The sequence below is a fragment of the Haliaeetus albicilla genome, chromosome 24, assembly GCF_947461875.1.
Source record: "Haliaeetus albicilla chromosome 24, bHalAlb1.1, whole genome shotgun sequence".
NCBI lineage: Eukaryota > Metazoa > Chordata > Aves > Accipitriformes > Accipitridae > Haliaeetus > Haliaeetus albicilla.
In genome coordinates this window covers 2,140,550-2,163,726 of record NC_091506.1, presented here as the reverse complement: position 1 = coordinate 2,163,726, position 23,177 = coordinate 2,140,550, and the positions used below count along the sequence as shown (strand labels likewise).

The window sequence follows — 23,177 nt, the reverse complement described above, 5'->3', positions numbered from 1 at the left end:
TCTTTTTCAACAGCGAGGAATTTTCCTCATTTTTTAAAGTCAGTAAATGAATCCCCTTCTTGGTGTGAATAATACTATTTCTGGTACATAAGGGGAAGAACATAAAAAAGATGCATGGATTCCATAGATTGAGGAAAGGAACGGAACTGAAAGAGCAACCTCAGGCTGCTATGTTTGAGCAGGCTAGAGGATTTTAACAGGAGTCAGCGTACACAAGTCTTGATGGACCACTGAATTGTGACTTTTTTTTTTAATTTATTTATTTGTTCTACTGTTTCTGTTGCAATGAATGGAAAACAAAGAGCAAGATCTGACTTCTGAAATAGAAAGTATAAAATCCAGGCCGCAGACAAATCACTACTGTCTGGTTGCCTGTCTGTGTGCGGTAATGGTATTTTTTTTCCCTGCGTAGGGATTTTTCTTATTATTTCTATCAACTTTCTTTGTAACGAATCATGCACTTCCTTGCTAAAAGGATGCAAGGCTGGAGTGAACACCAGTCCTTAGTTCGGTGATAAAGTGGTCAGGCTTACAACCCGTTGCTAGGGATACTGTTCAGGTTTCTGGGGTAGCCGAGAGGTATGTGTCTCCTCTTGACCTCCCCCAGCTGTAGTTTCTTTACTGACTCTTCTGTTCTTTTGACCGTCTTTTGAGGGGTTTTGGTTTTACCAGTACTGCCTGACTCTTATTTTCACTTTCGTATCTGCAACTTGCAAGTGGCGTTTGTCAGCCTTCCCATTTTATGCTGCTTTCCGAAAGCTCCAGCTGCCTCCCAGCCTGTTCTTGGCTCTCTTCCAGCGCCCCGTCAAGGGCTGGTTCGGGACGTGCTCGGCGCTGCTGCGGTCGCACCCCTTGCTCCCTCTTCCACCTGGCCCTTGGCGTGGGTCGGTTCTGCCGTTGGGTGAAGGGAAGCCCCCACGTCCCTCTTCCCCCGCTTTTCTCGGCCCAAGAGCGGGACGTGGCTTCCACCGCACTGTCCCTCGCTCTCTCTCCCCTCAGGCGAGGAGGAAGGCTCGTCGTCGTCGTCCCTTCGGCATGGATGGAGGATCGCTCCTCGGTGCCGCCGGTCACAGCCTGTGGGGTAAGCGGGCCTGGGCCATGCTAGCAGCAGGAGCCACGGATTACAAACTCTACCAGAATACCTGATTTTTTAATTTATTTTTTTAAAAAAACCCTCTTGTTTGTCACCCTTCACCTTAGCCCCGAGAGCCAGGCACCACCGCTCCTGCTCTCCGCTGAGCCCCTGGGTGCCAGGCCCGGCCTAGCGACCGGGCCCAGGCCTGACCGGGCCCAGGCCTGACCCCTCCGCCGCCTCGCCGGGGCTCGGCCCTTGAGTGACGGCGTGCGCGCCCTATACCCGAAGCCCCGCCTCGCCTCGCCCAATAGGAGCGGAGCGGGGCGGGCCCCGCCACCGCCCTTCTTTCCCTTCCGCCGTTTTAAAGGCGACGCGTCGCGGAGGAGGGGGCTGCCGCGGAAAGCGGGCGGCCCCTTCAAACTATGCGCGCCGGCGACCATGCAATGGCGGTCGCTGGTGCTGGGGCTGCTGCTGCTGAGGCTGGGGCTGCAGGCGCTGCTGGCGCTGCTGCCCGCGCTGGCGCCCGGCCTTTGCCTGCGCCGCCGCTTCCCCTTCCCCTTCCCGCCGCCGCCCGGCGCCTCACACTGGGGCTCGCTGCTGCGGCGGGGCGGTGACGGCGGCGGGGCGGCGGTGGGCGACGAGTACGAGCGGCGTTACAGCGGAGCCTTCCCGCCGCAGCTGCGGGCCCGGTTGCGCGACGCCGCCCGCGGTATGTTCGTCTTCGGCTACGACAGCTACATGCGGCACGCCTTCCCCAGGGACGAGCTCGACCCCCTCCACTGCCGCGGACGCGGACCCGACCGCCACGACCCGTGAGTCGCCGCGGGGGGCGGGGGGTGGGTGTGAAGGGGCCGGCGGGGCCTGAGGCCGGGTTTTTCTCTTCCCCAGCTCCAACCTCAACATCAACGACGTGCTGGGAAACTACTCGCTGACGCTGATCGACGCCCTGGACACGCTGGCGGTGAGCCCGGGGAGCGGCGGGGGGGAAGGTCCGGAGCCGGCCCGGGCCGTGAGGTATTCGCCACGTCTTAGCTGGGAGTCAGTTTGCCGTCCCTGTGAGGAAAACTGCGGTCTCTGCGGCCGAGCTTTGCTCGACGGGAGCCGCGGCTTCGGTGTAAGGGGCTGGGGGGAGGTTCGGGTGGGCAGCTGGAAGGAGCGAACTAAATTTTGTACCTGAGTTTAAAGGTGCGTTAACGCAGCCGGGGTCTTCTGCTCGTCGAACTCCGAAGGAGGTGTCTTAGGAGGATAGGGACGTTAATGCTGAAGTCAGCCGAGGAGAGGCTTTGAGAGACGAGGAGCCCCAAATGCCCTTGAACGTCCGTGAGTCCTGTTTGCTCTCTTGCCTTGGTCCGGCTGTTAGCGGCGAAACGGGCGCCTGTTGCATTTCGCCGGGTGGTTTATTCCCAACCCCGCTGTGGGAAACCGGGAGTCAAAGCTCACTCTCAGGCACAGAGCTGGGCTTAGAAGGGCTGTGACCCTGCAGGTCTCAGCTGTGGGATGGTTGGATTGAGGAGGGAGTGTGGTCATGAGCTGTCACCTTGACAGCGGGCAGCGTGCTGGAATGGGCTTTGAAGGAAGGAGCTAAAGGGGAAAAAGAGGATGTAGTGCAGCATTAATTTATTCAATGTTCTCTTGAAGATGGGCCTTGCTAGGTTCATCTGCCCTGGTACTGAGCAACACTGATCTTGTCCCTTGCCCTGAGGTTGAACTTGCAAACACAGAAGATCTGGTATCTTGAACTGGTTCCATATTAAAAAGACAAAAAAAGACAAAAAAAGACAAGCTAGTGGAGCTGAAGAAGAGGGGTACTTGGCAGAGAAACCTGGTGAGAGGTTGAAGGAAGAAAGTTTCAAACTGGAGGGAGTTACTCCACAGTGTTTTTCAAGGACCAGCCATGAATCTAGTGCTGTTTAGTCTTTGTGTGTTAACGTTGTTAATGCAAAAAGTGCTGATGTTTCACGCAGAGCTGCTGATAGAGATGAATTCCCAATATGAAGAGTAGGTGAGATGACATTGTGAGGAACCAGTTAAAATTGTAATCAACTTCAGCAATATGAAGGTCTAATAGTTTGTAAGTGAGAGGTTATGAAACATTTCACTTCGGAGGAGAAGGTGGTGCTGGGTGTATGCTAGCTAACAGCTGGATCATGAGCTAGCAGTGTTACACATGCAAGGAAGGACAAGTGTACTTGGAGACATACCAGCAGAGATTTCCAGGAGACATAGAGGAAATTTTGGAGATCTTCCCCAAGGCTCAGGTGAGATCTCTTAGGGGATACCGCTGTCACACAGGAAGGGTCACAGGACACACATGGGTTGCTGAGAGATATGTCAGGAGGAGAGTTCATCTCATTCAGGATGACTGTAAGATCTCTGATTGTTTTGCTTGGCAGAGAGGGCCTGACTGACGCATAAATCTGCATAAAGAGTGGTGAAAGGAAGGAGGGGAAAAAAGCTGTAAAGCTGCTTCTCGCCTGCTAAAATAGACCATCCTATGCATTTCTGGTAAAATTTGAAGATAATGTGAGAAGCAGCTCCATTTGATGTTAGTACCGGTAGTATGGTATCATGGAGAAGAGCCCCTTCCTTGAACTCCTTATGCATATTTAGAGACCCCTTAGGCTTCATTAGTCTCAGTTTTGCAGCCGGGGCGGATTCTTAGCCTTCTGGAGTGTTGGGGCTCATCGATGCACTGGATCTTGTGCAGAAGGTGGTGTGTGCAAGGACTGTATGTGTGCTTCGGGTTATAAAATACTTCCTATTGCTACAATGGAATTGCAGCTCTGTGGTGAGGAGGTCTCAGCTGTTTAACGGAACATGGCAGTTATGAACAGAACTGAAAGCAGGAAGTGAGGGAAACCTTGGTTTTAACTGAAACAACAGTTACGGATCCATGCTACGTGGCTGATGGCGTGTTGGCTTAAACAGTTACCTTCCTGTCCTCGTTTGCCAGTGGTTCAGTGTCCTATCCATACCTTTTGGGGCAGTACATAACTTTTTTTTCTCAAACATAAAACTTGTGGTTCTGAGTCTCCTGTGTTTTGGAAGCTTGTGCACAGAGAAAGCCTATTTTGCTCTTCATCTGCTCAGATCAAGTGTGTGAATGCTTTCCCCCGTAAGTCTGGGTAATGCAAAGGGCAGGCTAGCTGGCACATGGTGCTTTGACGGTTCAAGAGGTAGGTAGGTTCCCTGTACACCCAGCCTTATCATGAACTTAGGCAAGTGGGAACCTGTGTTTTCCTTCCACATTCCTGCTTCCTTGAAGCTGGGGCTGAATTTACGTCTGTCTCTGGGTATAGTGGAAATCAATTGCTAAGGTATACCTATAGAAAACTGGCATGAGGGAACTCCTGGGCATGGCGTGCAGTGTTGAGTCAAAAGCCCGGAGGGTTGGACTCCCTGGTCAAATAAACGTCAAATCAGACTTCATTCTTCTGCATGTTGTGTTACCTTTTAAGCTAAACTTAACTCTTAAACTGATAGTGTAAGCAGTTAAAACACTCAGTGTGCTAGATCTTAAAGAGTTTTTAGACTCCTGCTCTAAGAGATCACCCACAAGGCTGATGTTGGGCGTGGAAGAGCACGTGAATGCATAGATTAGTAAAACAGTCAAAAATATATCTTTGTGGATTTCCCTGTTTTAACATATTTTTTTAAAAATGAACTTTTACATGTCACTAGGATGGGTAACTCTCTGGAAAGTCTTTTTAGCAGGAGTTGAAGTACTGCGTTCTGTATCTAGTTAAGATGACTCTTGGTCTAAAGTGTGAACTTGCTGTTCTCTTCCCCAACCCTCTTCTGAAGCAAAATTAGACAAAATAGATTTGTTTTTATGTAAAAGGTAATGGGAAACTCCTCAGAATTCCAGAAAGCAGTGAAGTTGGTGATTGACACCGTTTCATTTGATAAAGACTCAACGGTCCAAGTTTTTGAGGCAACAATCAGGTACGTTGCTCTAAGTTTCTGTCTTTAAAACAGTAACAAGGTTAAAGACTTGGGCGTATACGGGAGCACCAAAGTAAAATCACTGATAAGGATGTCTTTGGTAGGCTTTATTCCATAATTGTTGCTCGAGTAAGTTGTTTTTTAACCTTTTATGAAAATATTCCATCCTTTCATAATTAAAACAATTTTAATGAGTGACATGTGACTTGAAGCAGTGATTCAATGGTAGTCTCAGCTGTCTTTGGCTTGCGGACTGCTACTTTTTTGTTGTTGCTCTTGCAGCGGAGACTCAGATCTGTGCACAGCAAACAGCCCTGCTGACAGGTTTCCCTTGTTTTGGTTTTCTTCCATGGACCTTCTTGCTTTCACTTTCATTTTAGATGAAAAACAGGCCCATCTGTCTTGGAGATGAGTTTAAGATGCTGCCTGATTTTAAATGGCTTCATTTTCTGAACGTCTTAAACAGTGTTTATATTCAGTTGCTGCTCTAACTTCACTCATAAATAGACTTGGTATGTTGCAAGGAGCTGCCGGGTTAGGTAGATTTCGCAGAACCGGATTTTGGGATTACTGTGCTTGGCAAGCAACATGACTTCCTAGATGTTTTCACTACTGGTGGGGAAAAAAGCAGATCTCTTTCTGTAGCACCTGTAAGGTACACAAAGTAATACTTCTGTTAAACATGATACTAGTAAGGGTTTAGCTGAAGAACTAGGTTCAGATCAGATTTAAAAACTGAAGATCTTTTCCTTTTCCTGTAGGGTTTTGGGAAGCCTGCTTTCTGCCCACATAATAATTACAGATACCAAACAGCCTTTTGGTGATATGACCATTAAGGATTACGACAATGAACTGTTGCATATGGCTCGGGACCTAGCAGTGAGACTACTTCCAGCCTTTGAGAACACCAAAACTGGAATTCCCTATCCTCGGGTAAGTGAGCACACCAATGCAGTGGGGAAATAATCTATAAGTAGTAATTCACCTGTCCTACAACTCAAATTCTGCGCCCTCTGTGTGCCTTCATACCTGCACTTGGGGTATTGAACCTGCTCTAAGTTACATTAAAATGGTGTGGGGGGGAAACTGCACTAAGTTATGGTGACATGGACGATATGTAAGTTACTCCTTAAGCCTAGTAAATGTTTTCTTTAGGCTGTTTTTTCACTCTCTGTATATTGTTCCGTACGGGTCAGTAGTCATTTGTTTCTGTGCTGTTTGGCTGTCCCGCTCTGCGCTTTCTTCCTACATATCGTGCAGCAACAAACAATGCTGTCATTAAGAAGGTTAATAAGAAATACTGTAAAGGCAAATAGCCTGGGAAGGTGACTTTATTGGTGACTTGGTACTAAGATAATTGTGATAAAATAAACCGCATCTAAAATATTTGTCATACTGGGCTTGGATTTTGTAATTTTCTTGAATACTGCTCAGCTGAGAACTTGAGAATACTGCGGTATTCTTGAATACTGCATCCTCTCGTTTTAAGCGGATGCAGTTCGCAAGGAGAAGGATGTCAGTTCTGGTGGAATAACTCTAAACTGTAAAACTAATTAGCACTTGCCTGACTACTTTTAATTTCTGGGGACAGCAACACTGCTTTTCCTCCAGACCTGATAGGCTCTAGAAGCGTAAACTTTCACTTCTGTTCAAAGTCTGGGAATCCCGTGGCAGGTGGTGTAACTTCCCTTCAGCATTTTGTTCCGTGGGGAAGTTGAGGAGCATTCACTGAGGAAACTCTTGTTTTCAACAGCACTAAATGAGGGGAAGCAGTACTTGCATCGCCCTTGGAAGAACCTGAATGTGTAGTAGAAGTGGTGAACAAGTGGACTGAAATTTGGAAGGATTAGCAAGTATAAGAGTAGCAAAATTAGGATTGCCCACCTTGAGCACAATGTTAGGAAGTTGGAAGATGAATTTCAGGAATTCTTCAGGAAAGCTTTTTGACCAAGCAGTGATACGCTGGCTTTCTAACTATATACACATTGCATGCTACATATTACAAAAACTAATTAAAAAGGCTTTATAATAAATGTAAGACTGCAGATGTGAGAGCACAGCTGTATGAGGCGCAGCCTGCCTTCTTTCTGTTAGCACTCTCTCTACCTGCTTCACAGGTCAATCTGAAGAACGGGGTACCCCCAGACAGCAATAATGAAACTTGTACTGCGGGAGCCGGTTCCTTGCTGGTGGAGTTTGGTATCCTTAGCAGGCTGCTTGGTGATTCCACATTTGAATGGGTAGCCAGGAGAGCTGTCAAAGCACTCTGGAGTCTCAGGAGCAATAACACTGGACTGCTAGGTAATCTCGTCAGAGGTGATGCTATACTGAGTGGCTCCATGTTTTAACCTACCTCAGTCTCCTGTAGCAGAATGCCATCATGCTACAGGTTTCTTTCACATAACGTAAACTTTGTTGATCTGCTTCTTCTGTAGCTGTTAAGTCATGCTCTCCTTGCGTACTTGTGGTTTGTGTTGACCAAATGGCACTTTGCAATTTTGTAAGAAACATGGAGCATCTGAATGAACTTCTTAGGGCACAGGTTTCCAAAGACAAATTTTTCATGAAGCTGGGAAATGAAACCCATTAATATAATTTAGATTGGCAGATGACTAAAAGGTACTTAAAATAACTGCATGTGTGTGCTAGTTCCTTGGATGAATGCCCTGTAACACTTTATTTTGATAGTAATCTTTGATCATTCCACCTTAAGACTTTCTGAAGATGTAATATTTCCAACTTCTGCTTCTCGATTGTTTTTCTCTGATGTACTTGGCAAATTTGGACTAAACTTTTTGTCTGTTCTGAAAGGAAATGTTGTGAATATTCAAACTGGCCATTGGGTTGGAAAGCAAAGCGGCTTGGGAGCAGGGTCAGATTCATTCTATGAATACCTTCTGAAGTCTTACATCCTCTTTGGAGAAAAGGAAGATTTGGAGATGTTCAATGATGCTTATCGGAACATTCAGAACCACTTAAGAAGAGGGTATGTTATTTACTCATATGTGTATCAATTCTGTAAGTAATGAGTACTCAAGCAAGATATGAGAGATAGTATAGTGTTTTGTGTCACGCTCTAGAAAATCTGTGTTCTGTTTTTTTTCTTTAAAAAGCAAAAAAAAATGGTAGTTACCATGGAAATAAATTTTAACGTTCCCTTCACTCCTTACTCAACTGGTCTGAATAGCACTATTGGTGCAAAGAAGCTAAACAGGTTACCGTCCGAGTTGGTAAATGTTAGGCTGAGAGGAGGCTGTAGAACTACAGAGGAAATGTATTAAATTGGCTGGTTTAGTACTTCTTAAGGCCTGATCTTACCTAGCATGACTTTTTGGTAGAGATTCTGCTGACATAACTTAAGGATATGGTGTACATACCTCTATGAATTAATTTTTCTGAGAGCATGACTGGTGTTTTGATTCATTTCAAAATGGCTTTGAGCCTAGCACAACAAATCTGTGGCTCATTCTCTTTGCTGGTGGCAGTGCTGTAAAATGAAACATGCATTGTGTTCTTCTAAAATAGTGAATGTTTACACATGCTTATTGTTACTTGGCAGTCGAGAAGCTTGCAATGAAGGTGAAGGTGACCCTCCTTTGTACGTTAATGTAAACATGTTCACAGGACAGCTGATGAACACTTGGATTGACTCTCTGCAAGCTTTTTTTCCTGGACTACAGGTAAACTTTCATTCTGTTAAAGAGCGAACAACACAGTAGAGGAGTGTTAGAAAGGCTCATTCTAATCCTAGGCCGTGTATAAGTTTAAGCATCTCTTCTGAGATGAGCTTCAACCTGCAGGTTTACATCTGGCTGCTCTGATAAGAGAGCCTTAGGGAGGTTCAGCTTCTGCCTCAGCATAACAGTATTGGAAGGCCTGACCTCCTCTCTATTAGATTTGAGGTACTGCTTAACTTTTCTCATTTAACCTCAGCATTTCTATACCACGCTGTGAGGCTGAGCTCCACTGAAGCTTTTAGTGTGAAGGAGTTAATACATTATCTTTGTTTTTTGTGAGTTGTTTTGTTGGTTTTTTTTTTTTCAGTCTCCCCTTACGAGGGGAGTGTTTTATTATATGGCATGTTCTTATACTGAGCGGAAAGCAATTTGCTGGCTTGCAGTATTAAGCGTGCATGTTTACGGCTGTTGTTGTGCCTAGGTATTGATAGGAGATGTGGAAGATGCTATTTGTCTCCATGCTTTTTATTATGCCATATGGAAACGATACGGAGCTCTCCCAGAAAGATACAACTGGCAATTGCAAGCACCGGATGTTCCCTTTTATCCACTGAGGCCAGAATTAGTGGAGTCCACATATCTTCTTTATCAGGTACCTGACTTTTCTCAGCTTACAGCTGTTTTTGTTTTGGCGAAAATGGTTTTGTTCAGAAAGTTACTTTTTCTACCCCTGGCCTGCTAAAATTTGGTGCCTCTGGATCTGACTGTTCTTATACGTAGGTCTCTGTCTAGGCACTAGATTGTTATGCAATGTAGTTGCTATGTTGTTTGCTTAAAAAATAGCCTTTTTTATAAGACAGACAAAAATGAGACTAAACAACCTTTTGAAAAAATAGCTGGCAGATTTTTACAAGGTAGAGACTTGTGACTTCTTAATAGAAATCGTTGAAGTAAATGTAATAGCTTTCCTTGCTATATTGTCTAGGCACAGTCTCCAGCTGGCAGAAGATACAGTAATCTAAAATAGCTTTCTGGCTGCAAGAAAGCTATCAAGGAGTTTGAATTTACTACAAGTTTTATTAGGATTTGCACTAAAGCAAATGTGAAAAGCTTGCACAGAGTGATCTAAGTCATGTTCCTATAAAGATAGGTTTACTCTAACGCACCAGAATCTGACACTAGTAGGCCTTTCTTTTAAGTGTTATTTTTACCAGATTTTGAAGTTGCTGACTCTAACTCTTGTCTGTCTTCCTTATTTAGGCCACAAAGAACCCATTTTACCTTCATGTGGGAATGGATATTCTGCAGAGTTTGGAAAAATACACAAAAGCAAAGTCAGTCTTCCATGTTCTTTGTCTTCTCTCACTGCTATATGCATATATTTTATTATATAAATATTGTATAGAATCCAATCTGCCGAATGTAGGTAAACCAGAAAACCCAACCCTCCATGAAAGCCACAAGTGAAGATTTATATATTGAGCAATTCTTTCTTTCTCATCTGAAAATGAAATTATGGTACAGTGACAACTTTATGCCTTCAGAATTTTATAACTACCTTTCAAAATGCCTTGTTGATGATCAGTTGCTAACAACTGGTAAAATTAGTAGCTTTTTTTTTTTTTCCTGTGGCTCCTGCAAGAGTATTTCTAACCTCATGGGCCTGTGGTATTTAACTAAACTGGAAGGATGGCCTCTAAGATAGATGCTGTTGCATATTGGCTTTCATCTCAAGACAGTAACAGTGAATCCTGACTGTAATACTGAGTATCTGAACTTCTTGCAAGACTCAGAGGGAAGATATTGAATTTTTATTCAACTATTGGTATTTACTGATTTTCTAGAGAAGTCTGTACTAACCATAGGGCAGTATAAAACAGCACCATTCTGCAGTTAAGTGAGAATCAGATGCTGTATAGGGGGTTGACTGAAAGAATTACAAGTGTGCTGTGTGACAGCTTGCAACTTTGTCATTTGTTAAGTGGTGGTGGGAGGGAAGAGTAGGTAGCTTGGGAACAAACCTTTGCATGAGACCAGGCTTCCAGACCTGGGTTTTTCATGTGCTCAGTATAGGGTAATTACCTGTTTTGTGCAGGGTGCCTTGAGAGTATCTTGCTTCTTTGAGAGACATTTAATAAATCTGCATGATGGAATAGATGAACCAATGATTACAATCTCATCAGAATACCAGATGCCAATAACCAGTGCTTACTTGTAAAAGAGACTTGTTTTATTTTAACTTCAGACCATTCCAATTGTCACTAGGGATGAAGTTAAGGAATATCTAGGGAGCGCTTCAAGATCAGAAAGCGTGGGAACTAAACCCGAATTAATCTTAAATCTTGCAGGTGTGGTTATGCCACGTTGCACCACGTTGTAGAGAAGACAAAGGAAGATCGAATGGAGAGCTTTTTTCTCAGTGAAACATGTAAATATTTGTACCTGGTACGTATATGTTCTTCACTTCAAAGATACTCTCTTGCATGCACTGTGCACAAACACGGCACAGCGAGGGGGCAGGACGTTGTTAATTAGAAACTCTGCTGTGCTCTGGGGAAGAGGGGTTTAGGTATTGAAGTGTATCAGACAGTGCGCTCTTCTTCTTTCTTTGATCCCACCCCAGTCTTGGGGGTTTGGGCAGCTGCCTGAGCGTGGTGTCCTGAACCAGTGCTGGAGAGCTGGTAACTCTTATGGGGAGAAGCTAGAAAGGAGAGGGAGTAAAACTTGAAGGAACCTACTGCTCAGCTCTGAGCTAAATTGCTGCTTGTAGCCATTTTGCCTGCTTCGCAGCAGCCTCTGATTTCTCCCCATCAGGCTTTGGCAGTCACAGGAGAAAGCATTTGAGCTGACACTGCTTGAGCTACTGTTCTCAATCTCCTTTAGTGTAGAAAAACAAATAAATCTGTGACTGAATGGAAACAGTGGATGCCAGCCTAGCGATGCCAGCCTAGCAATGCCTGCATAGTGCAGCTTAGAAAAATAAGGGCAGTTTAAGTTGTGTCAGAAGTTTTTCTTTTGCTCTCCACTTTTTAACTGTTAAAATAAATCCCTTGCATTAAAACTATTTATTTCCATTTGCTCTAACAGTAGTAACCCATTTAGCACCAAAAGGTAATGCTTTTTGTGTGATCCTTCAAATGCATGAGTGTCTGCTTTTTAACTTACTGTTGATGGGACATGAAGAATGTTGCACACATACTTTAGCTGTCTCTCCCATCTCTTGTTTAGTTGTTTGATGAAGAGAATCCAGTGCATAAATCTGGAAATAAGTATATGTTTACTACTGAGGGGCATATCGTGTCTGTGGATGAACGGTTTCGTAACTCACTGTGGCAAGACATCCTCCCTGGAGAAGAGGACAGCGCAGAAAAAATTAAACCTAATGAATTAAAGGCAGTCAACTTCAGCTCTAATGTAAGGAATACATAGACTGTTCCTGGTTGCGTTGCTGGCGAAGGGCTGTATGTTGAGCTGGGTTAGTCAGTAGAAAAAGAGCCATTTGGAAGTGTTACTTTATTGCTCTGCAGTGTTTCCTTTATAAATGTCAAATATCTGAGAAGCTCCCTTGTGAAAAACACTTTCAGTAGTAGAATGAATGGATTAGGATAATGTGAGAGCAATTATGTTGAAGGTGAAACCTGTGTCCTCTTTTAAGTATTTTGCAGCAATTAGTTTGTTCTTTGTTAATTTATTTCCAATTATTTTTGCCTTCCCATTTTCTTTGCCCTTAAAATTTTCCAGTGTTGCTGTGATGGGGAAAGAGAAAAGCAGAGGGCCATTTAAACAAAGCTTTTTTTCCTCAGATTGTTTTGAGGCACGTAATGGTGACCTTTTTTAGCTAGTCATCAACTGAGTACAGAGCTATGGATCCAGTGCCTATCACCAACCAAAATATGTTCTTAATACAGAAAATTTTTTTTAAAAAATCTCTGCTAGTAGGTTCTAGCATGGTTCCTTTCCTCCTCCCCCCCAGTCCTGCAGAAAAAGAGCATTATCTTAAAAGACATTCACAGTTGTCATAGTGAAGGAAGTCTCAGTTGAATAACAAGTTGCAGCAGTTAGGCGTGTATTTGGAAGCTTGCAGCCTGCACTAAGGAAACGCTGTTCATTTATGTGGTTTGTGCTGTAAGTTTGCAAAGAGTGAGGGAGAGGTGGGACCAAAAGTGCTGTTGGGTACAATTTTCTGTACTGGGAGGAAATCTATTGTTACTGATGCTGAAATACCTGCTAGATTACAGAGGGTATGGGATTACCTGTTTGCGTATTTGAGTTCTTAAAAATATTCTCATTTTGTTAACAGTGTAACAGAGTTCCTGATGAGAGGAGATACTTACTGCCATTGAAGAGTAACTACATGAGACAGATTGATCGAATGGTGGGCTTGATCTGAATGGTTCTTCAGAGTAACTTTTATTGTATGTCAGGAGGAGCATGGAATTTGGCTGTAGACATTCCCCTCCTCTTCAGCTACACGCCTGCATATGCTGAGTCACTTGGGTATCCCCCATGCTTGTTAGTTTTCAATTATGGACACGAAGGGAGATCAAGTGCTCTTAGGAGTTCTGTCTTCGGAACTGTGGTAACTCCATGTGCCACCTGAACAGAGATTTCTTGTTTTAGGACTTCCTATGAAAAATGTTGTTGCAAATGAAGGCTGAATATACTTAAAAAAAAAAAAAAAAAATTGGCGTGTGCCACTTAGCTACCTCTTTGTAGCTGTATTACAAATGTCCCTTTAGAAAAGGGTCTAGTATTTAATTTGAAATGATCTTGGGATTGGAGAAGGAATGGGAAAGTGCAATTTCTCACACCGAGTTTAATCATTGAATTATTCTGACTAGCAATACACAACCTTAAGTACTACTCAGGTAGGAACCCACTGGTAATGGGTTTTGCTGAAACAAAACCGCTCTATCTAGAATAGTATCTTGAAAAGATAACTCCTGATCATATAAAAAGCTATCAGTATAGTCATGATATCCCTCATATATGCAGTTGTATAGAACTGCACGGTCGTAAGAGCCTGTGGCTGCAGAAACCAGTAATAAAACAAATTGGGTGCCTTTTTTTGTAAGGGAATGGAGGGGAGGGAGGGAGGGGGAAATTGCAAAGCCACTTGGCTGCCAAAGCAGCTAACTTTATATAGCTTAGCTGAGCAGAAGTTCCAAAAGTTTTGTTATTTGTCATGTTTCTAGTGCCTTTTCAGGAGAGATGCTGCTAAGAACTGGTGTAACAGTACATGAAGAACAAACTGTTCACATTCCTGAGAGCATTAATGTGTTGGTGCCTTACATTTTCTTCACTAGCAGGAAGAACTGAGCTTGCTTGGGAAGATGGATAAAGTATTTCTGATTAGCTGGTTACAAAATACAGTGGATCCCAAAGTAACTTAAAAGAGTAACTTGCATGTGAGATGACTTCTCTGTTTTTAAGATACTGGAAGAATATCAACTTCTGTGCCCATCCCAAAGAGCATTTCTAGGCTGGATTTATTCTCTCTGTCAGTGCAGTTAGTAAAGGAGCTGCCTCTGCATCACCCTGGGGATGGAGTTAGTAAGAGTTCTGAGCCTGCAGTATGCTGGCTTTCCTCAGCCACAGGACAGTTCGGTACATGCCACCGTAACAGGGTCATGGCTGCAGCAGCTATCGATGCTGACTGTAGTGCTATACTGTACCTGTAAGCTGTGCCTTCTGCTTACAGTGAGGAATGGTGAGAACCTGCTGTTGCTTCATCCCACCATCCTGAAAGGCAGTTCAGATATGTTTGAGGAACAACTGTCTATGAGCTTTCAGGAAGAAAGTGGTTAAAGTCAGGCAGGGCTGTAGAGGGATGAAAACAAACTGAGGCCAAAACAACTTACTCTAAATATAACAGGGTGGTTGGGGTTTTTTTCAGTGGCTCTCCATTGCTTACATGCTTCTTACTTTTGACTATAGTTGAAGTAGTTGAATGATGTTACTGTTGGGTTAATTATTTTTAAATTAAGGCTTAAATGTAAGGGAAAACTTGATCTGCTGTATTTTTACCTTCTTGTGACAACATCGGTTTTCATAAACCATATGTTGCAACTCAAAACTTTTCTAATAAATATGAAGTTAGTGCTGAAAAGGTTATTGTTTGAATCTTTTAGTATACAGATGCATCTCAGGGACTTCGTTGTAGAATCTTGTATTCCATGGTAGTTGGATCTTGCATTCAGGCAAAAAAAAAAAAAAAATCCTGTCATCTTAGTCTTACTGTGTGTGTTTTAACAGGGGGGAGGATTGGAGGGGAGAGAGGGAAATATGTTAAGATTTCCCAAAACATTGCAATAGAATTGGTTGCCTTGATGTTTGAGGCAGCTGGCAATTCTGACTCCTATAGAATTGGCTTTGCAAACCTATTACTGGAAGGTCTTAATTGCCTATTTTAAAGCAAAACATAAATTCAAGGTGTTATGGTCCAAAGAGGTATTGGGAGAGGTTCAAGGTATAGCTTCCTAGCCAGTAAATGTTGTTTGGGCATGCAGGTATGCTTCAGTTTGTAAACATGTAAAGAAGGGCAGGAGGATGCGTAAAGGGAGTGCTTCCCGCTGACCGAGGGAGGCAGAAAGCAAAGACATCTGGGCTTTCTGAAATGCTGCTGCTGGGCCAGATCTTCTAATGGTGGCTCTGAAATGAGAAGTGCTTAGTAGTGTGGAAGCCAAATGCAGCATTCCACAAGCGGCCACTTAAAGTAGTGGCATAGCAGATGCCAGGACGGACATTGCCCTAGGTGTGTTGGTGGCTGCTTCTGGTAGTTTTTCCCCGACTCGCAGTTTAGCTCTCAATGTGTGTTACATACCTTGCAATTGCCTTTCAGTGTTTTGTGCCTTCTGAAGCCCCTGAACTCTGGTAAGGGTTCCAGCCGCATGTTGTGCACAGAAATCTGTTTCAGAGTTTTCCTCGGAGAATTACATGACTATAATGAAGCTGCACAGCTGTTCTGCCACTGTGCTTTTCCCTCTTGTATGTTGCCAGAAATAGAGTGAGAGGTAGCTGTAGAATGGGAACAGTATGGGCAGGTATTGCAGCCTTTCAGCCCTTAGTGACTTGGACTGTTAGTTGCAGTGCCAAATAGTATATGGTCAGCCTTTCGTTAGAAACTGTGTTGAAATTTGTGTTGCCAAGGTGATCTGACAGTCATCTTTCCATAGGAACAGTTTTTGTCTTCAAGGAGACTGGTGCTGACCACGTGGTAAGAGGCTTTTATTCTTTAAGGAGCCAACTTTTCTTCCTCTTTGTTTTAAGAATGCTTTGATACATTTTTACTGTAATGACAGGGCACATGTTATGCACTAAAATTAAAACTTTTGTATAAGTCAATGATATCAAAATTAAATTGATAACACTGCTGGAATAACTTGCTGAAACAGACCTTTGTATTTCTTGGTATAATGTGCAATATCAACTTTTCCTAATTAAAAATGCAATGTATGCTTAATTGTTGTTTTTCCATGAAGTATTTAATCGGGGATGGGAAATTTTTAAGAGGACCAAATGCTTTTTCGTGAAATGTCCTAACTTTTCAAAACTGAGCTTAAATTTTGCAAATCTGCATTAAAAAAATACTGTGTTTCACCACTTCTGTGTGTGTTTTTCTTATAGCATAGTTAACTCTAAGGCCAACATGAAGCTTGCAGGTGATCTCCCAAATGCAGGGAGAAGATTAATTTGACTGTGTATACCTGATCTTTGCCGTTCACCAGAGAGGAAAACTTCAGCAGCTGAGTAGAACTGGGAGTAGGGGTGAGTAAAGGAAAACATACCTGAAGTCTGTGTTCAAGCAGATTTGTGGCTCTCATTCAAGTTCTCTGTGACGTAGCCAATCTGAAGACCTCTGACTTCAGTAAAGTAACAGAAGTCCCCAATCAGTTCTCTAGTTCTGTTGTAGGTGTCGATGGCAGTCTTGTGTGTGAAGAATGTTAAGTCTCTGACTGTGTGCCACAAAGAGGTTAGGCTGGGAATTCACTTTTTTTTATGAGCCAGCCTTAGTCAGGAACTGTCACTGCTAAGAGCATTGCTGTCTATTACAGCAAATACCATGTTACTCCACTTACTTAGAGGTTAGGTGTACTGCTGGGTATTTTGGGGAGGAAGGAAAAGACTGCTTCAACCAGAACTTGACAGTTCTTTGTCTCCAAGGGTAACTTGGCTCTGTCTTTGCCTTACACCTGGTTAGCTTGGGAACACATAATTGAGGTGTGCAAGAAATAGCTTTTATTTTCCTTGGGGGAAATGAGACTTGTCAACCATATCCTTGCAATAACACACGTAATAAGCTAATGGTTTGGGGAAGGGATTACTCTCTGGTGAGGGCTTTCTTGCCAGCATCGTCTGCCTCGGCTACTAGACATGAGATGCCTTCTTATGCATGCTGGCTTTTCCGCTAGCTAGAACAAGGGATGGCTCCTCACTGCAGGAAAATAAAAGAACACCCCACCTCCCGAAACAAAAAGCCTCTTTCTTCTGCCCCTGTCCACCATTCATTTTCCCTGCATAATGGTTGGAGGGGCAGCCTGTGCTGAAAGCAGTGATTTGATGTGGAATGAAGAAATGAAGTGTGGCAACGTCAAGCTGTTGGCCTCTTGAGCAGGTAGCTGAGTCTGAGTAAGTACTGACCTACCTGCTGGTGTTTCCTAATACCACTTTCTCCAAGTTGGTCTGTGAAGAACCTAGTGCAGGTGGGAATTCTGCACCGAGAACCTTGCTGGGCTCTTTCCAGTCTATGGATAACTGCACCCTGGGAAATAGCTCATGCTGTGTCTAAAACAGAGGAATGTGGAAACAAACAAGCTATCTGACTGTCACTTTGGTAATTTTTTCCTTTTTTTTTTTTTTTTCTTCTTCTGGATTTGTTTTCTCTTTGATTGACATTATCTCTTCTATTGTCTTCTGTTTTGTAGTCCTGATTCAAAGGTTGTTGAAGCTGATGGGGCACTTACTGTTGTCTGTCTTGATCAAACTCCCAAGTTACAAGGAAACGACTATTGAACATTAGTGACTGGACTTTTGCAATGTTTTTGAAGTTCCTCTGAATTTTTGGGTGATGAGATTTTTGCCCGTCTAATGCTATTTTTGCTGGGTTCAGACTTCAAAATGTCAATTCTGAAGTAAGCATAAGTGAGCTGAAATCCTGATTTTGAGGAAAGAACCCGAGCTCTAATGTTTTCACTGTAGTTGCACATTTACTAGTGGTGTCACTGCCCTGAGCAACTATTTGCTGTCTTTCCTTATCTTGTCTTCTTTCCTTATCTGCTGTTGGAAAGTTGGTTGGTCAGTGTGTTACAGCTCTGAAGTGGGACAGAGTGTTTTGGCTGTAGTTTCTCTTAAGTCCACATTTAAGAAAATACCTCAGAAAAGCCATTGTTCCCATTCTCTGTTTTCTGGCAGATTTGAGTACAGTAAGATCTAAAGTCCAAAAGTGTGTGTAAGAACTCTTTTTTTTTTTTTTTTTTTTTTTTTTTTTTTTTAGGGTGTAATGCATTAGGCTAACCTAGTATTATGGCTAAAAGAAGTGACTGCTGGTAGCTGTTGAGAAAGGTCTTTTTGACTTGGGTTCCCATGCATTTGGTGGCAATGCTGTAGATCTGATCTGCTTCCACCAGAGACCACTCTTGTGCCACTGTTTGAAGATTTCTGTCTGTTGTATAGCAGCAAGACAACAATAATACCTTGAAGGTGGAATGTTGGAAAATACAGTTTTATAGCTTTGTGGAGCACGGCTTTTCCTTTGGGGGGAGCCACAAAGTGTTAAGGGAAGATGAGCGTGAAAGGCGAAAATGTGTTGCGCTGCCAGCAGCCCGCCCCAGCTGCACGGCTCCCTCGCTCTGCTTCTCCCCGTGGGTGCGGAAAAATAATCTCTTCTGGTTCCTACAGATGTTTACATTTTGTCCTTGCTTGAAACTTCTTTTAGAGAGAAATTTTGTTCCGCTGATGGCCACTCGTATCGTTTATTCACCTAAAAGAGATCAGCAAGTATTCACTGAAAGCCTCTTTGTACTACTTTTGCCTTAATTGTCCCCCACTTAACTAAAACTGATGAGAAGGCCACTTGATTGGAAAAGTTATATTGAAAAGCATCTTTTTTCCTGAAGGTAATGCAGTTTCTGTTGCCTTAAATTTTGCATGGCTATAGAAGATGACAGCTTGGGAGAGCTGCTCTAGCCTCATTAGCACAACTTCAGCGTTCCAGTGATGAGAGTTGGTTCTCTTTTTTTCCAGGAGGAGACCGCAGGTTTGATTCTTAAAATAGTAACTCTATGAAGTTCTGTACAGTCATTTTCTATTTAGGTAGTGCTAATAAGGGTGAAAAAGGTACCAGCCCGTAACTGGTGAAGATGCTCCGACCTCCTGCGAGCTGCACAAGTCACAGGCAGGAACGCAACCGATGGCCCTGGGCAACGGACCCAGGGTGGAAGCTGCTGCGGTGGCTGGGTGAACTGGGAGAGCTGGGACCAGCTGCGGTCTGTGCTTCTTGATCAGGTGTGGATATACTGGGTTGGGGAAGGAGCTGGAGGAGGAGGTTTAGACCTTTCCCGCTCCCTGTCCATCTCTCTCCCCACCCGGAGAGGCAGCTCCGTGCAGCTCAGCCTGGTCTTGCAGCATAAAACCGGTCTGAGGTGTCTGCCCATGCTGCAACCTCAGCGCAAGCATTCATCAAGTGGATACTTAAATTCAAATTATTTCACCCACCGTTTCAAATGAAAAATACATGTAAAGAAGCTTCCTGAGTGTACTGCGGCTTGGCACCAAATTCCAGTTTCCATGAGGAGGAATTGCTGTGGCTGGGAGCACCCCAGTGACCCCCTGCCCCTGGGGAGAGCAGAGATTGTAGTGACCGCTCCCTTGGCAAGCCTCTCCTTGGAGGACATCATTGCACATTTTTAGAGGCAGATCACAAAATGCAGCGGCATTTGCACACTTGAGGCAGGTGCTCTAAAAACGTGAAAAAACAGATTAGAAAAATTGGAAAAAAAAAAAAAGGACTTTATTAATATTTTTGAATAATGGAAATTACTTGCCCTGTAAGGCCCAGAGGCTTTTGCAATAATGGCAATCTGCATACTATTAATTTTTTATAATGTTCATTTGGTGGAATAAGTAATTCTTAACATTAATAGCTCTTGAAAAGTACCATGAATCAATTATCTTCATCATGCAATGGTAGTACTAGCAGTCTGGCATTATATGATTTTGTCAAGGAGCTGCATTTTGTTAACTTCAGACGAAATACAAAACTCTGTTTTGAAAAAACATTGCTTTTTCGTCCTCTCTTATAGAGGAGATTGATTTTTAAAGCAGCCTTCAGGAAGAAAAATTAACTCTAAAAGGAGTTTTTAAATAAGCATTTTTAATAGAACAAATATCCCCTTGCTCTCGGATGCTGCTTAATGAAAAAACAAATTATGCGGTAGCTACAGATTTTTTTTTTTTTTTTTTTTTTGCAAATGATTACTGCTCCTTTCCTTTTGCTTCCATACCCACAGCTGAGCGCAGCACTGATACACCACAGCAGAGCCCAGATCTGCATTTTATGGACATCAACAGGCTTTTTGCCATCTTAATGTGCTGTCATTAAGCAGTATGGTACTTTGCAGAGTGTAGTAAGAACAATTAATCCATAATTCGGTGAAAGAAAAATCAGATCCAACAGAGTTGGGTTTTTCCTAGCCCCCCCCCTTCCCCCCCCCCTTCCCCCCCCTCTTTTTCCCACTATGTAAGCCCCAGGCAGTGCATTTTGCACCTGATTGCACAATGATTGGAGACTGACAGGCTGAAGTCCTTTGCTGCCCGCCGGGGCAGAGCAGGTTGCGTGATATTATGCAAAGCTGCGATAATAGCCGGTGACACTTGGATGGCAGTTTTATGCTCGCCAGGTCGCTGAGGTTGGGCGGCTGCTCTCTGAGATAGCGAGGGATGGAGATGCTGGCTGGCGGGCTGGGGTGTGCTAGAAATGAGAGGCTTTGGTATTGCCACCTGCGGAGTGGGGGCATGAGGCAGTGCCCCCGTCCTGTCCCCCGCAGCTCAGCCGTGAAAGCTCCGGACATTTCTCGGGATGCGTGGGAGCCACGTGCTGATCGCTGCTTGCTGCTGCTGCAGCCACCAGCCAAAGCCGGCGGGCACCCACCTGCCAAAAGCCCGGAGAAAAACTCCTTAAGGATACTGGAATTGATGCTTTTCATTTAAAATGGGTGAAATTCCTGAAAAAAAAGTTAAATTATGGCACGGACGCAATTGTGCCTTGGAGTAGGTGGAAGGTTCTCTCTGCTGCTCCTGTTACAGCTTGGCTTTCAGCTTCATCATCTTTGTCCGGGGGGGAGCTGGAAGGGCAGCCTTCCCAAAAACCCTCCTCAGATCTCAGCAGCTGCCAAACCCCTGTGAAGCTCAAACAGCAGCAGCGCCCCAGTCTTCAACTAGAAGAAACCTTGAATAATACCTCTTTGGTGCGACCCTTCGTACCTGTGATGACCCGTAGCAGTCGGTGGGAGCCAGACACGGGGCACTTGGCTCAAACACGGGCAGACTGCGCTCAGCCCATTGACGTGAAAAATTCCTGTTCATTAGGAAGTGCAGGTGAGCGCACAGGCCCTTTTCCTTGCTTCCTGCTCCTGAGAAGACATTGCAAACGAAGATTTGAAAATCCATTTTGTCCAGCCAGGAGGTTCTGTGGGGCTGTGCTTCCTGGTGGAAATCGGTGGTATGAGTTAAGTCGGTTCTTTGCACGGGCGCTTCGCAACTTCCTCCTCCTCTTTGAGCACTGGCGCAGGTAGCCTGGAGAGGCTGTGGAGTCTCCATTCGTGGAGATGCTCAGAAGTTTGTGTGGGCATGGTCCTGGGCACCCAGCTTGAGCAGGGGGTTGGCCCAGGAGACCCCAGCGATGCCCCCAGCCTGGGGTCTTCGTGGTGACCACGGGGGCTGCAGCGAGCAGTGCTGCGTGCGGGAGGGATCGGGTCTGAACCTGCTGTCCTCCTCGGGCACGGGGGCAGCCCCAGGCACGGCAGCAGGACTGCAGCCATCCGAATCCTTCAAAATCTGCTTTAATGTCCGGCATAATGGGTGTTGCAGCTCTGCGGCTGCTGTAAAGCAGCTCCTAATGGGGGATGCTTTGATAAGGTTAATGGCTCCTCAGCTCCTGAGGTGGCTCTCCTTAAAACATCCTGAAATCTCAGCATCTGGCGCTGGCTGAAAATGTGCGATAAGGAGCAAGAAAGGAGGTCTGATGTTAATTTTGAGATTCATTGAAGTTCAGGCAGTTCATGCATGAATGGAGATCACAGTGATTCAAAAAGAATGTAGGGTCCCCTGTGTTTCAGTACGGTCTTGGTTCATCCGTGGCTGCCTTCATCCTGGGAATGTGTTTGCACCAAGACAGGGGCGAAGCAAGCATGGGACTGTGGGAAGGAGTTTAAGATGATACGTATAAAACTTCAGAAATGAAAACGCTATTAAAAATGTATTATTCATAATGTGAAAAATGTAGCCTTTCACTTCTGTTGACACACAATTATTAGGTTTGGAGGATTACTGCACCTGAATTTGTTTTGCTACTGACACAAGACAAATGAGCACCAGAACTTTTTGAACCAGGGAAGCGATTTAGTAATTAGTACGATGGTAAAGAAAAACAAATAGACCTTGTCCGTTAGCATGCATTAGCCCTAAAAATATACAGTAGTAATTTCATGGGTGACCTGTGCTGTAATGTGATCCTGATGATCCCGAACTGAATGAGTATTTATATTTTTGGTTACCTGCTTGTTAGCAAAACAAGCGAATGGCTTTTGTAGGGCTGATCCGTCGGGATGCAAAGGTGAACTGGACGAGATGTGACGTGCTCCGCGGGAGCCATCGCACCCTTATTACCTGCCGGTTTGCCTGCCCGCAGGTTCGTGTTTCCTCGCTGATAACAAAAGCCCTGGAGACTCTAAAACAGTAAAACACTGAAGTTTGCCTTTTGTCAGCTGGGCTGGCCGTTTTCATCCATTGCCTCGACCTGCGTGCAATGGCGGGGGGGATGTCACAGGCGTGTCGCAGTCTACGTCACACGTCCCGCTCACGGGCAGAGCTGCAGCTTTGCCTTCACCTACCAGCTTCCCCCAAACCACGTTTTGGGGAAGAAAAACGTGCTCAGCCCATCCTTTCCCTTTCTTTTTCACTGTTCTCTCTAGCTTTTAACACCGGAAAGGTTTCTCTTCAGTGAGTGAGGAGTGTTTCAGTTTGGTGATTAATTAGTATTGCTATTAATACAAGATGCGATTCCATCAGATTAATCTATCTTATTGGTCAGGCTTTAATTAATTAGGTAATAAAAGCGACCCTAAAAAAAAAATCTTGAACGCTGGTTAATGAAACCCATGGATCTACTTATTAAGAATTAAAACCTTTCTCCCTTTAATATTTTTCTGCATTATTAAACCCTGCTCGGTGTCTTTGTATGGTTTGTCCCATCAATAATGAGA

The 23,177-nt window shown here is 44.2% G+C and overlaps 1 protein-coding gene across 1 annotated transcript; it reads left to right on the top strand.

Moving 5' to 3' along the window:
- Positions 1-1,426: 1,426 nt before the first annotated feature.
- On the top strand, positions 1,427-16,159 carry EDEM1 (ER degradation enhancing alpha-mannosidase like protein 1). Its single transcript, XM_069811776.1, has 12 exons — positions 1,427-1,887; positions 1,964-2,036; positions 4,917-5,020; positions 5,782-5,953; positions 7,138-7,321; positions 7,832-8,006; positions 8,580-8,700; positions 9,179-9,349; positions 9,958-10,031; positions 11,046-11,142; positions 11,926-12,111; positions 12,998-16,159. Exons 1-12 carry the CDS (start codon positions 1,514-1,516, stop codon positions 13,085-13,087), a joined length of 1,821 nt encoding a protein of 606 aa, XP_069667877.1. The 5' UTR covers positions 1,427-1,513; the 3' UTR covers positions 13,088-16,159.
- The last annotated feature ends 7,018 nt before the right edge of the window (positions 16,160-23,177 follow it).